This window comes from Corella eumyota, chromosome 6 (genome assembly GCF_963082875.1).
Source record: "Corella eumyota chromosome 6, kaCorEumy4.1, whole genome shotgun sequence".
Lineage (NCBI taxonomy): Eukaryota > Metazoa > Chordata > Ascidiacea > Phlebobranchia > Corellidae > Corella > Corella eumyota.
In genome coordinates, this window is record NC_137495.1 from 4,125,070 (window position 1) to 4,136,858 (window position 11,789).

The following is an 11,789-nucleotide window of genomic DNA, read 5'->3' on the forward strand; positions in this document are numbered from 1 at the left end:
TTCGCTATGGTTCTAGTTTAAGAAAATATCATGCTGTTCAGGGTGCAATTAACGAAAACATGAAGCTGGTTGATTTAAGAAGTGATACGCTCACGAAACCAAATGCTGCAATGAAAAAGGCAATGATTGAGGCAGAAGTTGGTGATGACGTTTATGATGAAGATCCAACTGTTAAAAGTAAATATCAGTGGTTTTTTTATTAAAAATATAAACAATTTAATGGAGTCGTAGTTATTTAGATTTAAATTTACCAATATCATGCCAGTTACCTAACTATAGCTTTACAATGTAGAACTTGAAGTAATTGCGGCTGATTTGCTTGGCAAGGAAAAGGGTTTGTTTGTACCTACTGGCACGATGGGAAATCTAATTGCTGTTATGTGTCATTGCATGGAAAGAGGCACTCAGGTCATTTTGGGCAAGAATTCTCATATTTTCTTAAATGAACAAGGGGGTATGAGTCAGGTAATGATTAAAAAAAAAAAAAAAAAAAAGTTCCTTGAACTTGAAATAAAGCTATATATATACAGGGAACGAAATAACGGGTCGCTATTCGCTAAAAGCGAATCGTTTTTTATAAATAGCGAGTTGTTTTTTACAAATATATTAGAAATAGCGAATCAACCAAAAAAGGTTCAGGCAGTGATAAAACTCTCGTGTATATTTTTACGATCTATTTTACACCGGTTTTACACTAATTTAATTACATTATCACAATCCTGCGTAAATGTAGGTTACTATAGGGCATTTAATAACAATAACTTTCTATGTTTTGGCAATGCGTAAATTTCGCTCCCGAGATCGTTCAGTTGTTGCGCAATTAAAAGAATTAAAAATGTCTCGTTTTTCATGCAAAATATTCTTAACGATTGTTTAACAATACGTTACATTTTAAAAATGCCATGCAACGCGTCAAGTGTTACAAAAAAAACGAAGATTATGACTTGAACCTAATAATTACTCTAAAAATGCGACCTCATTTTTAGCGAATCGTTTTTTATACGTTATTTCGTACCCTGATATATAAATTACACATTAATCTTTAAACAAAGTTTAAATTGAACAATTTAAACCATTGCTATTTACATAAATTAAGTTTGGAGGTATTTCTGCAAAAGCTATACACAATGCAACTGATGGCACATTTTCTCTGGATGAGTTAAAACAAGATTACCGTAATGGTCAAAACTTTCATCATGCCAGAACAGCTTTAGTTTGTATTGAAAATACAATGAACGGTTCTGTTTTACCCATGTCATTTATATCAGAGGTACAAATATTAATAAACAAAATAATTTAACCTTTTAGTGAATAAGGTGTAAACGAGTACTTTAACATTTAATAAATTACTCATGTCTTGTACAGGCAACAAAATGCAGTGGTAATAGAAATATGACCCCAATTCCTAATTTTTTGCATCAAAGTCTTATATGTTATTTTTCTTGTAGCTTCGTACAATAGCAAATAATTTTAAGTTACCTATTCATTTGGATGGAGCCCGTATACTAAATGCTTCAACTTATCTTGATATACCTCCAAAAGATATTGCTAAATTAGTAGATACAGCTTGCATTTGCTTATCAAAAGTAGGTCAACTTTGTTTTTAAATTATGTATATATCAGTGCACTAAATAATCATGTAAAAATTATGTAAATAACTTCTATTTTATAAGGGGTTAGGTGCACCAGTTGGCTCAGTAATTGTTGGCGATTCAGATTTTATTGCAAGATGTAAAAGGACAAGGAAGGCATTGGGAGGTGGTATGAGACAATCTGGTATATTAGCTGCAGCTGGTATTATATCTTTAACTGAAAGTCCAAAACGATTACACATTGATCATGAGAATGCAAAATTCTTTGCAAAAAGTAAGGATTGGGAATATATAACAAAGCATTTTTTTTCTAAGTAATCTTTGTTTAAACAAATGTAGACTTATTTGAACCTTGTCCAATAGACATTGAGATAAGAATGTTTACTTAGCTTAATCTAGTTTAAATAGGTCAAGTCTGTTTTTTTTAAGTATTTATTAAATTACACATTTTGATTCCTTTTTTTTAGATATTGTTCAGGTTGCACCAAACCTGATCAAAGTTGACCAAGGGTTAGTCCAAACCAACATGGTGATGATGCAAATTAATCCGAATATACAAACCACAAACGGCAACAGACCAAGCGACGAGATTCTAATGAAACTTAAAGAACCAATTACAGATCTACCCAACGATGTCAGAGTCCCAGCTTTAGCTTTTTCGCCTGTCTTGGTGAGGTTTGTTTTTTATGATGGAATTTCAAGAGAAGATATTGAGCTTGTGTTGGAAAAGTTCAAGTACCTCGAAAAGTCGATAAAAATGAAATAAATTCTTAAAAATTTATGTCAACGAATTGTACCACAATATAATTTAGTTTATGTAATTGTACTTTGATATGCAATTGATTGAATTATGCAATAATTTTAAAGGTATGTGTGCTGTTAATTGACAATCTTGTTGCAATATTTTAATTATGGAAATACCTATTAATCTTCAATTTATAAAATCTTAATTTACGATTCAATTTTTTATATAAGAAAAAATTAATAGCATTGCCTCATTGTTGGTATAAATTAAAAAAGTAATTTAATATAAATAGGTGTACTATCTTTCATACATTCACCATAGCCCGAAATATACAATTATTTACTGTGCCTTGCGTTAAATAAATAGTGGTGTTGACTTACTACCTAAACCTTGATTGCCTAACTCTTAAAATTTAAAACTCGTTGTTGGCCACAGAAAGTAAGTGTGTTGAAATGTACAAAGTCCAATGTTATTTTATAACATTACTTTTTCAGTTTTGTAACTTGTTTAACAATATTAGAAATCGTTGAATGCCAAAATCCCCAATTTTTGATCGGATTCTTATTATTTAAAAATGCAAATTTGCTTAAATGCTTTGACAGTAGTGCATATAAAACAATTAAATTAGAGTTAAAATTATAATTTCTTGTGCAACTGGAATAAAATTTAAAGGGTAATATATATTTTCACATGTGATATATTAATGTGTTGAATATATGTTAGAAAAATTTAAAAAAATCTGGTAGAAAAATCATGATTAATAAATAATAATCTGTAGAAAAAAAAGAAAAATAACCGAAGGTAATTAAATGAATACCCAGGTAGCAATGACAATGTTTGAAAAAGCAATCACTTTACAAATTACGGCATTCCATAAATTGCAATTTTTTATCAGAATTAAGGTAGTTTCTGCAGGATGTAAAGTGTTTCTTAGAACTTGCATAATCCCCCTAAAATAAAAACTAACAAGTTTTTTATCTGTAGCATCAAGTGATTTTACAAAAATACAATTAACATGGTCTTACCAAGGCAGCATATGCAGAAGCAGTTATGTAATGAAATTCTGGGGTATCAGAATTCGTTTCAATCAACTGATTCATTATTTCCAATGCATCATCATATTCAGATGAGAAGGAGAGAAAGTCTGAAAGAATTGCGAGAAGAAGGTCCTGATTCTCTTCTGTGGAATGACCCAAAGACAGAAGAAGGCAATCTACAGCCTATATATTAACAGACAAGTTGAAAATCTACTATGGTACATGAATATATGATAAATTGTATGAAAGTTACCTTTGGCATATCTCCTGAATATTTCCAGTGATATGCAGACAATAATGAAGAAATCCATGAAACTTTTTCATTAGCTTCATGTCCGTAGGAATCAGTTACAAATGAACTTAGTGACTAAGTTTTGAAGTCAAAAATATTTTATTATCTGTTTTTTAATTGAGGAACTTAAAAATAAAATATAATACAAACCTCTAATCCGTTTGGAACAGCAATCGATGTCAGTTTGGCTCTGTTGATAATACTGTTCAGTTTGGAGACCCCATAAATAGAAGGTATGCTCTCTAGTTCACATTCCATCACTTGATAAGGTTGCATAACACTAAACCTAAAAACGATATTTTATCAATTGTGTGTATGTACTAAACTTAAGTACAATTTACGGGAATTATACATTATGGCATTTTAACACTTGATGAGAAAATTTGGTAAAAAAACTTACTTCGAAAAAGGTGGGTTAGAGCTAAACGGAGACTCATATTGAAGCAGGCTATCCTCTAATTCCGAACAATTTATTTCTTCAACATTTGGCCTAAAATTGAATTTAAAAAAATTTAAACACATATCTTAATAAAAAAAATAAGGAGTTACAAAAATACTCACCCGGAGTCCTTTATTCCGAGTTTGGTTGATGCTTTACTCACTAAATCACCCAACGAGTTTTTCATTTCGGATAATTTTTCCATTAATTTTTGTGCCGACATTAATTTGGTGTCCAACTAAGAATATAAAAAAATATTTTTAATAATAACTTAATACATAAGTCATTAAACAAAAAATATATTAGTGAAAGATTTTTCAAATTGAATTAATTAACTATACCTCATCACTTTCAGCATTCATCAAATCTTTTATAACATCATCAGCATTCTTCATTAAATCACTCACTCCTTCTTCCTTCAATAATTTCAAGTTATCCTCATCTTTATCAAATTTTATCGCATTGTGATCAGTGGACACATTTTCCTAAAAAAAATTTGAACAATTGCATTTAAAAATTTTTTGGTGATTTTAAAAAAAATTAATAAAATTTTGATTCTCTTTTTACCAGGCTGTCCATAAATGTCTTCACATCTTTCTTTAATTTCTCCTGCCTTAAATTATGGCATTTCACTATCAGCAGAGCATGAAAGGCTTCTTTATATTGAGGATGAAGTACCATTGCATAATTATAAAACTCGATTGAACCGGTTATATTATCCTGAGCTTGTAAGCTATTCCCCATGCTTAAGTAAGTGGCAGGCTATGGATAAAAATGGATTGCATTAAATGTTGGTATTTAAATTGTTTAGTATGTGTACACTACCTCTGAATTGTTAACTCTTAATGCATAGATAAGAAGGTTAACCGAGTCTTGCAGTTTACCCACGCGGTACCTTAATAAAAAAAATAAACAATATAATCACAAATCAAAATACAAAGTTAGATAAGGTATAAGAATTTAAAAAAATATTAAAAAGTATTCTTTCAGAAAAATAGAATGTACTTATAAGAATTAAACATAAAAATCTCAGATTTTAAAATTTCTTTTTATATAGACATTTTAGACAAATAACTTACATGATATTAGCTAGACTGACAAGTGGTATATCAGAATGTTGAGTTGGAACGTGAAGCAAACATCTTCTCAGACATTCCATTCCGTTCTTATTATCACCATTCACCCTCCAGAATAAACCAGCAAGATTGTACAACACCCAGAGATGGTCGTTATCCTAAAAAAATTATAAAAACCCCATTCTCATCATGCTTAGTACCTTATTATGAATTTTATAAAAAAAAGGGTCGAAAAAGCTGATATTTACTCCTTGTTTTATTGCTTTTCTTATTCCAGTTGTTATTCTCTGTCCCAGGTCATTGGGCCACACTCTTCCTTCATTTACATGCATCAATAACATCTTGAATAAAATTACAATTTTAAACTTAAACTTTAGAAAAATAGAAGCTACCTTTTAGTTGATAAAATTAATGAAATAAAACTGCTTACCCGATTTTGATAACTATCTTGCTTGTGCATTACTTCGGAATTTCGGGATACTAGACCAGGGTAGTCATCGTAACCAGTGCTCTCTACCTCCTCCAAATGGACACAATCAGGTGGGGCCCAGGGCATTGGGTGCATTTCCCCAACAGCTACCCCGACGTAAGTTGTCAACAACTTGCGAACCCTGTTTTTTAAAATAAAATTTAAATTAGTCAGGGCATTTTATGTTAATTTAAGTTAAAAAATAATAAACAAATCACTTACTCAAATCCTCTGGTCTCTGGGTCAATATAAGCTGAAGGGAATTCATCCCAAAGAGGATATTGATCCAAGTAATCCTGGCATGCTTCATCAGGTGGCCAATTGGGATCCTAAATTAATTAATTTTTTTTTTTATCTTAATTTCTTAACTCTCTTAGTTATAGACAGTTGCTATATAAATTTTGCAATATTATTGACTATAAGGTTTTTGCATACATTTTAATGTTAAAAGTAAACAACTTACAGTCCAGTCATACACTGGAGTTCTCTTAGTTTCCTCTTTTTCTGCTGAATCATGGTCATCTGTTTTATCAACCTTTAACAAAGTAAATAATTAGACCAATTAAACTTCATTAAGCAAAGACTTAGGTTAACTTAAAAATGAATTTTTACCTGTTTTTCTTCAGTGCTTTCTGCTTTTAATTTAGTATCTTTTACATCATCTTTTATTTCAGTTTCTTTATTGTTCTCATTAATTTCGGTCCCTTTAGAATCTTGTTCTATAACATTTTCGTTTCCATCAACATTTAAACTTAAATTCTCTTTAATATTGGTATCATCATTCTGTTGAAAAAAATTTTAAATACAATATTTTGAATGCTATTTAATTATATTGACCGGCAGCGTGGTGTAGCGGTAAGAACACTTGCCACACCACACATGAGGTCGTGGGTTCAATCCCCACTGATCTCATGCTGTAGCGCCCTTGAGTAAGGCGCTATAAACGGTGTGAACTCCTGCTGAGCCAGCACTTAATCAGCAGTATAATTATCGGACAATTATAATCTATATAAGATCCCAAACTGCCACAGGGAACTCAAGACTGGGTCAGAGTAACTGATGTTGCTCTATGTTTAAGTCGCGCATTCGACTTTCCTACATCAAGGATAAAGATATACCCGAAAAAAAAATGTAAAAATTAAATCAAAAACTTACAGAACTATGGGAAGTTATAGGGGTAGCGGGGATAAGATTATATTGTTGTTGTTTATTATTTGACTCCTCATTTTTCTTAACTTTACCAGAACCCTGGCTTGGAATGTTACAAACTAAAACCGAGCCACTTTTGTTGGCCTTTACCTGACATTTGTGATCTAAAACACAAAATAATATAATAAAAAGTAAAAAAATAGGTGGGGAAAAATTAGTTGACTTTTACTTATTTAATTTTGGGTTTTCACTGATTGACTTGTATAGAACACAGTTTTGCATAGAATTCATTGACCCATGATTTTTGAATATTAACCACACAAAACTTTTTAAAATAACTATTTTTAGCAACTTGGTTTAAAAAAAAATTTCCAAAATACGAAACTAAATACATACCATTGTAAAAACCTTCAGAAATAATATACTACAGAATTTTAAAAATGTAAATTAAAAAAAAAACTTGACTTACTAAATGTTCCTTCCTTAATTTTCTGATGTTCGAAATATAAATTTTGATCGATTTGAAGTTTAGGAGAAAGTGGCATGGAATTAAATTTGGTTTGTTGTTGAATGAAAGCCTCGTGTTTAACTTTATATTCTTGCAACTCTTTCAATGTCCTTTGTAAACTTTCATGTTGTTTTTCCAATTTCTCCTAAAAAAAATATATATATAAAGAAAAATAAAATTAGGAAATTAAAAAAGTAACTTAAAAAATTTAAGACAAAAATTCTACTTAAAGAAAATTAAATAAATTTTAAGAAAATATAATTTTATATTTCTAAAACTTTTACAAATATATTGCTTAACAATATTAAAATTAAATTTCCAAATCTCATATAAAGTTAAAACCGAAACATATAATTTAAACGGAAAGTAATCCAAATAAATGAGATTAATAAATAAAATCAAGTGGCAATTTAAAATCAAAAGTAGTAATTACTTTTGTAAAGAAACTCATATTGATTTAATAACACTTTACAATTCACAACATTATTAATTTTTTTTCACCAACACATTTTCAGTATACCTGTAATTTGAATTGACATTTGACTGCAGCTAATCTCATAATACATGCTTGGAATTGAGGTTGTGCCTTCAACGTTTGTTCATAATAGTTAATCGAGACATTGTATTCACCCAAAACCTTGAATAACAAAAGATTTTTAAATATACCAACCTCAATATTTAACCTTATAAAAAACAAGTTTTTTGTACTCACTGCATACATATTTGCCAGTGCAAAATAATTGATGTTAAATTCGTCAGATAGTTCAATTGCGTGATGAAGAACAACTGTGGCATTTAAAGTGTAGTGAGCCCTGTAACATACATCAAAATACTTGCATTAAATGTATAAGAAATATTTATAATGATGGTATGTGTAGCACTATTAAATAAATTTCATGGATAAAATTCTGTCACGTCAAAAAAAATCATAATTTTTTTTTAAAGCAGAAAAAATTACATGAACAACAGAATCTTAAACTTGAAGGCCAAACAAATACAAAAAATACTCTCTAGAACATAAAGTTAATATAATAGAGGAAATAAAAATCAGTTGTTTAGTGATATCAACATCAACAATATTACTAACACTAATACAATGAGACCATTTATTACTCATGCTTGAGCAGACTATTATTAAAGCAAACCGTTATGTTCTTAGTATATGAAACATAATGGAATTTGAGTGATTAAAAAAATAACCCAAACAGGAAGTTATAACTTTCATATTAATAGTTTCAATAGTGTTTTTTACACAAGGAAATGGGGTAAAAATTATTTAAACAAAATTTTTTTTTTAATATTAACATATGTTGACGCTTAAATCTAATAACGACTTTAACACAAAACATTAGCTACATAAAAATTTGAGGATTTACTTGTGTAGGATATTTGCCAAGTTTACTAGAGCGACATCTTTGCTTTTTTCTGGTGAAAAATGAAGAGCACGTCTTACACATTCGATTCCTTGATTCACATTGCCTTGCATTCTCCAATAAAATGAAGCAAGATTATACAAAACCCAGCTAGTATTGTTCTAAAAAAATTAATCTTAAAAAGGCCATGTTGGAAAATGCAAAAAAATGTTGCCAAAAAAAAACTCAAAAATTTTTGTGGATTTTTAAGATTATTTTAAAGAAGTTGATTAAAATTTTTACCTTTTGTAAAGCCCTGTGTATAGCAGTTGCGGCAGGAGCGGAATCTTTTAGAAAATCCAGAGTGGATTTTAGAGCAGCCATTGGTTGGTCAGAAAGAAAACTTCTATGCTGGACACCCTTAAAAAATAAATAAATTACATATTAAAAATACAAAGTTTAAAAAATCACAAAAGTGATACAATAGGCCTACTATATACAATGTAATTTTATTAACCTCTAGATGATCATAAGAGTAAATGCTGTATGGCAAATCGTATGCAGCAGTACAATTCGGTTCAATAAAAGTTGAATCATTATCTTCTATTGTAATATAGTCGTCAACCTAAAAAAAGGAAATTACAACTAAAAATCTACAGCAATTGTATAGGCCTACCCTATAGTTAACTTTAAATATTTTTTGATGGATGATTTTAAAAGGTTGAGGTACCTCAATGTTTTTGTGGTCCAAGGGTAAAACTGAGCTGATAAATAAATCATAATCTTGCAATGGTTTACCTAAAAGCAAAACATTTTTCTTAATTATGGCAACTCATTTTTGCTATTACACACTCAATGCATAAAAATATATATCACATTTTAGAGATACACTAATTTTTTTGGTCAGATTTACCAGCAGTTTTGCAGTCTATGTCATCTCTGTAATGTCGGGTCTCAAGGTGTGTATCTTTATCCTCGTTTGCCTCGATGACCTCCTGTTCTTTTAAAAGTTTTGCCTTTGTAACCTATTTTACAAAAGAAAAAAATGTTATTTAAAATAATTAATATTACATTACTTTGATCTTATTTTAAACATTTTATGAAGAAATAATTAAATTATAACATTAATTTACTTTCAAATAATCATGAATAGTTTCTTGTTTCATAAAAGAAACTAAATCATCAGATTGCCTCATCGCAAAAGGTGATTCAAGCTGTAAAAAAAAGAAAAGTAGTAAATTATCAAAAATTATCATAATTCCCAAAATAGATTGGTTTTCTATTACCTGTTGTTGAATTCTGCCATCTTCAGTAACAACCCAGTGTGTAATAGCTTGGGTTTTTAAACATAAAAGAAAGATATTTAACAACACTACATATAGCATTTTAACATGTCTAAAAAAAACGAATAAATAATTTAGTTATTGAAATATCAAGTAATATGTAACCAAAACAATTGCCTAAATACCCTAAACAATATAAATAACCTAAACAATAGTGTAAACAAATTAATAATTTAACAACATCCACCACTCAATCATAAAAATATTAAACACTAGTTTTACAAACAAAACCGACACCAGAAATGAAGTGAATTGCAACACATTTAACATACAAACACTATTGTTGAGTTTTAACAGACTTTAATTTATTATGACTGTGCGTTTTTAAATGAGATTTTAAATAGTCAGCACGACTAAAACATTTTGAGCAAACTTCGCACGAAAAAGGTTTTTCCCCACTGTGAATTCTGGAATGCGTCTTCAGATTGCCTGGAAAGCGAAAAGATTTTCCACAAACGTCACAGTGGTATGGCATTTCTTCGTTGTGTGTAGTTGAATGTTTTTTAAGGTCACCTGCATGCTTGAAAGCCCTTGAACACATTGTACACAGGAAAGGCCTGTCTGTCGAATGACTTCGAAGATGAGTTTTAAGATTGCTCGAGTGACTGAAACGCTTTTTACAAATGTGACATTCATGAGGTTTTTCGCCGGAGTGAATTCTGTAATGATATTTTAAAGCACATGCCTGGTAGAACATCTTAAAACATACAGGACACTTGTGCGTTTTTTCTGACTTCTCCTCGATTGAATTTTCATCATTATGTGTTTTTAAATGTTTATTTAAATTCCCGGAATGTAAAAATCGCTTCTTGCAAACTTCGCATTCAAACGGTTTTTCACCTGTATGCGTTCTTACATGAAGTTCCAAATTGCATTTATGTTTAAAAGTTTTGGCGCAAGTTTTGCACGGAAATGGCCTCTCATCAGTATGTGTTCGCCAGTGCGTGCCCAAAGTTCCCGCACGCTTAAAACTTTTTTCGCAAATCAAACATTGATATGGTCTGTCTACTGAATGTGTTCGCAAATGACTTGTAAGACTTCCAGGATTATTAAACCCTTTAAAACAGACATCACACTTGTAGGGTCTCTCATCGGTGTGTATAAACAAATGACGTTGCAATGCAGTTTTAGAACCAAAATTTTTATGACAAACTGCACAACTTTTGTTTTTGTTAAGTTTCGTGCTTACCGCATCTAGAATTTCGTCTATTTTTTCAATTTTTGATAAAACCTGTTCTGTTTCGTTATCTGGGTCTGAAACAATATCGTCAATGTCAAAACTTGTATTATTATTCCAGTTTATTTCGTCTATTGGAAGACTTGCTTCTATAATTTTCAAATTTGCCACCTCGGAAATTTTGGATATAATCTCAGATTTTTCTTTATCAGTTGAGTTTGCCTGGTCTATTTCTATCTTGACATCACTACTAGTAACTTTCAATGGGTCAGAATCATCAAACTCTACTAACACAATCTCTGGCTCCATATTATGTTTAATAATATGAGAAATTTCGATCACTTTATCCGAAACAGACGTCATGTTTACAGTTTTCCTATTTGTGGATAACATTAAAATGCGGAGTCGATATGAAACAAGCGGAATCTACGGGTGATACATCGCGGAACACGGTATAGTTGCGGAGTCGGTAATTCATAAAAGCTTTAGGATAAAATACAATGCTGACCTTAATATTTAATTTTAATGCACCTAAAATGTTTAAATTTTTTGGTTTTACAATATTTGATTATTAAGAAACACAGAGGCATTAATTTTAGTTAAGGTCTTA

The 11,789-nt window shown here is 30.2% G+C and overlaps 3 protein-coding genes across 3 annotated transcripts; 1 reads left to right on the forward strand and 2 right to left on the reverse strand.

Annotated features, from left to right (window-relative positions):
- LOC145754687 (uncharacterized) lies at positions 1-3,000 on the forward strand. The gene is made up of 6 exons (XM_082570791.1): positions 1-177; positions 293-465; positions 1,097-1,270; positions 1,449-1,586; positions 1,674-1,866; positions 2,060-3,000. Exons 1-6 carry the CDS (start codon positions 60-62, stop codon positions 2,356-2,358), a joined length of 1,095 nt encoding a protein of 364 aa, XP_082426917.1. The 5' UTR covers positions 1-59; the 3' UTR covers positions 2,359-3,000.
- On the reverse strand, positions 2,587-10,050 carry LOC145754685 (tetratricopeptide repeat protein 17-like). The gene is made up of 26 exons (XM_082570788.1): positions 9,946-10,050; positions 9,793-9,873; positions 9,573-9,684; positions 9,390-9,457; positions 9,177-9,284; positions 8,963-9,079; positions 8,684-8,841; positions 8,020-8,119; positions 7,828-7,944; positions 7,269-7,452; positions 6,806-6,963; positions 6,263-6,433; positions 6,114-6,185; positions 5,873-5,979; positions 5,612-5,792; positions 5,430-5,522; positions 5,185-5,339; positions 4,931-5,000; positions 4,673-4,867; positions 4,447-4,590; positions 4,228-4,343; positions 4,067-4,156; positions 3,817-3,952; positions 3,628-3,741; positions 3,363-3,557; positions 2,587-3,287 (listed from the first exon to the last, which is right to left on the reverse strand). Exons 1-26 carry the CDS (start codon positions 10,042-10,044, stop codon positions 3,192-3,194), a joined length of 3,237 nt encoding a protein of 1,078 aa, XP_082426914.1. The 5' UTR covers positions 10,045-10,050; the 3' UTR covers positions 2,587-3,191.
- Positions 10,051-10,053: 3 nt separating this feature from the next.
- On the reverse strand, positions 10,054-11,543 carry LOC145754686 (uncharacterized). The gene has a single exon (XM_082570790.1). It carries the CDS (start codon positions 11,540-11,542, stop codon positions 10,280-10,282), a length of 1,263 nt encoding a protein of 420 aa, XP_082426916.1. The 5' UTR covers position 11,543; the 3' UTR covers positions 10,054-10,279.
- Between the last annotated feature and the right edge of the window lie 246 nt (positions 11,544-11,789).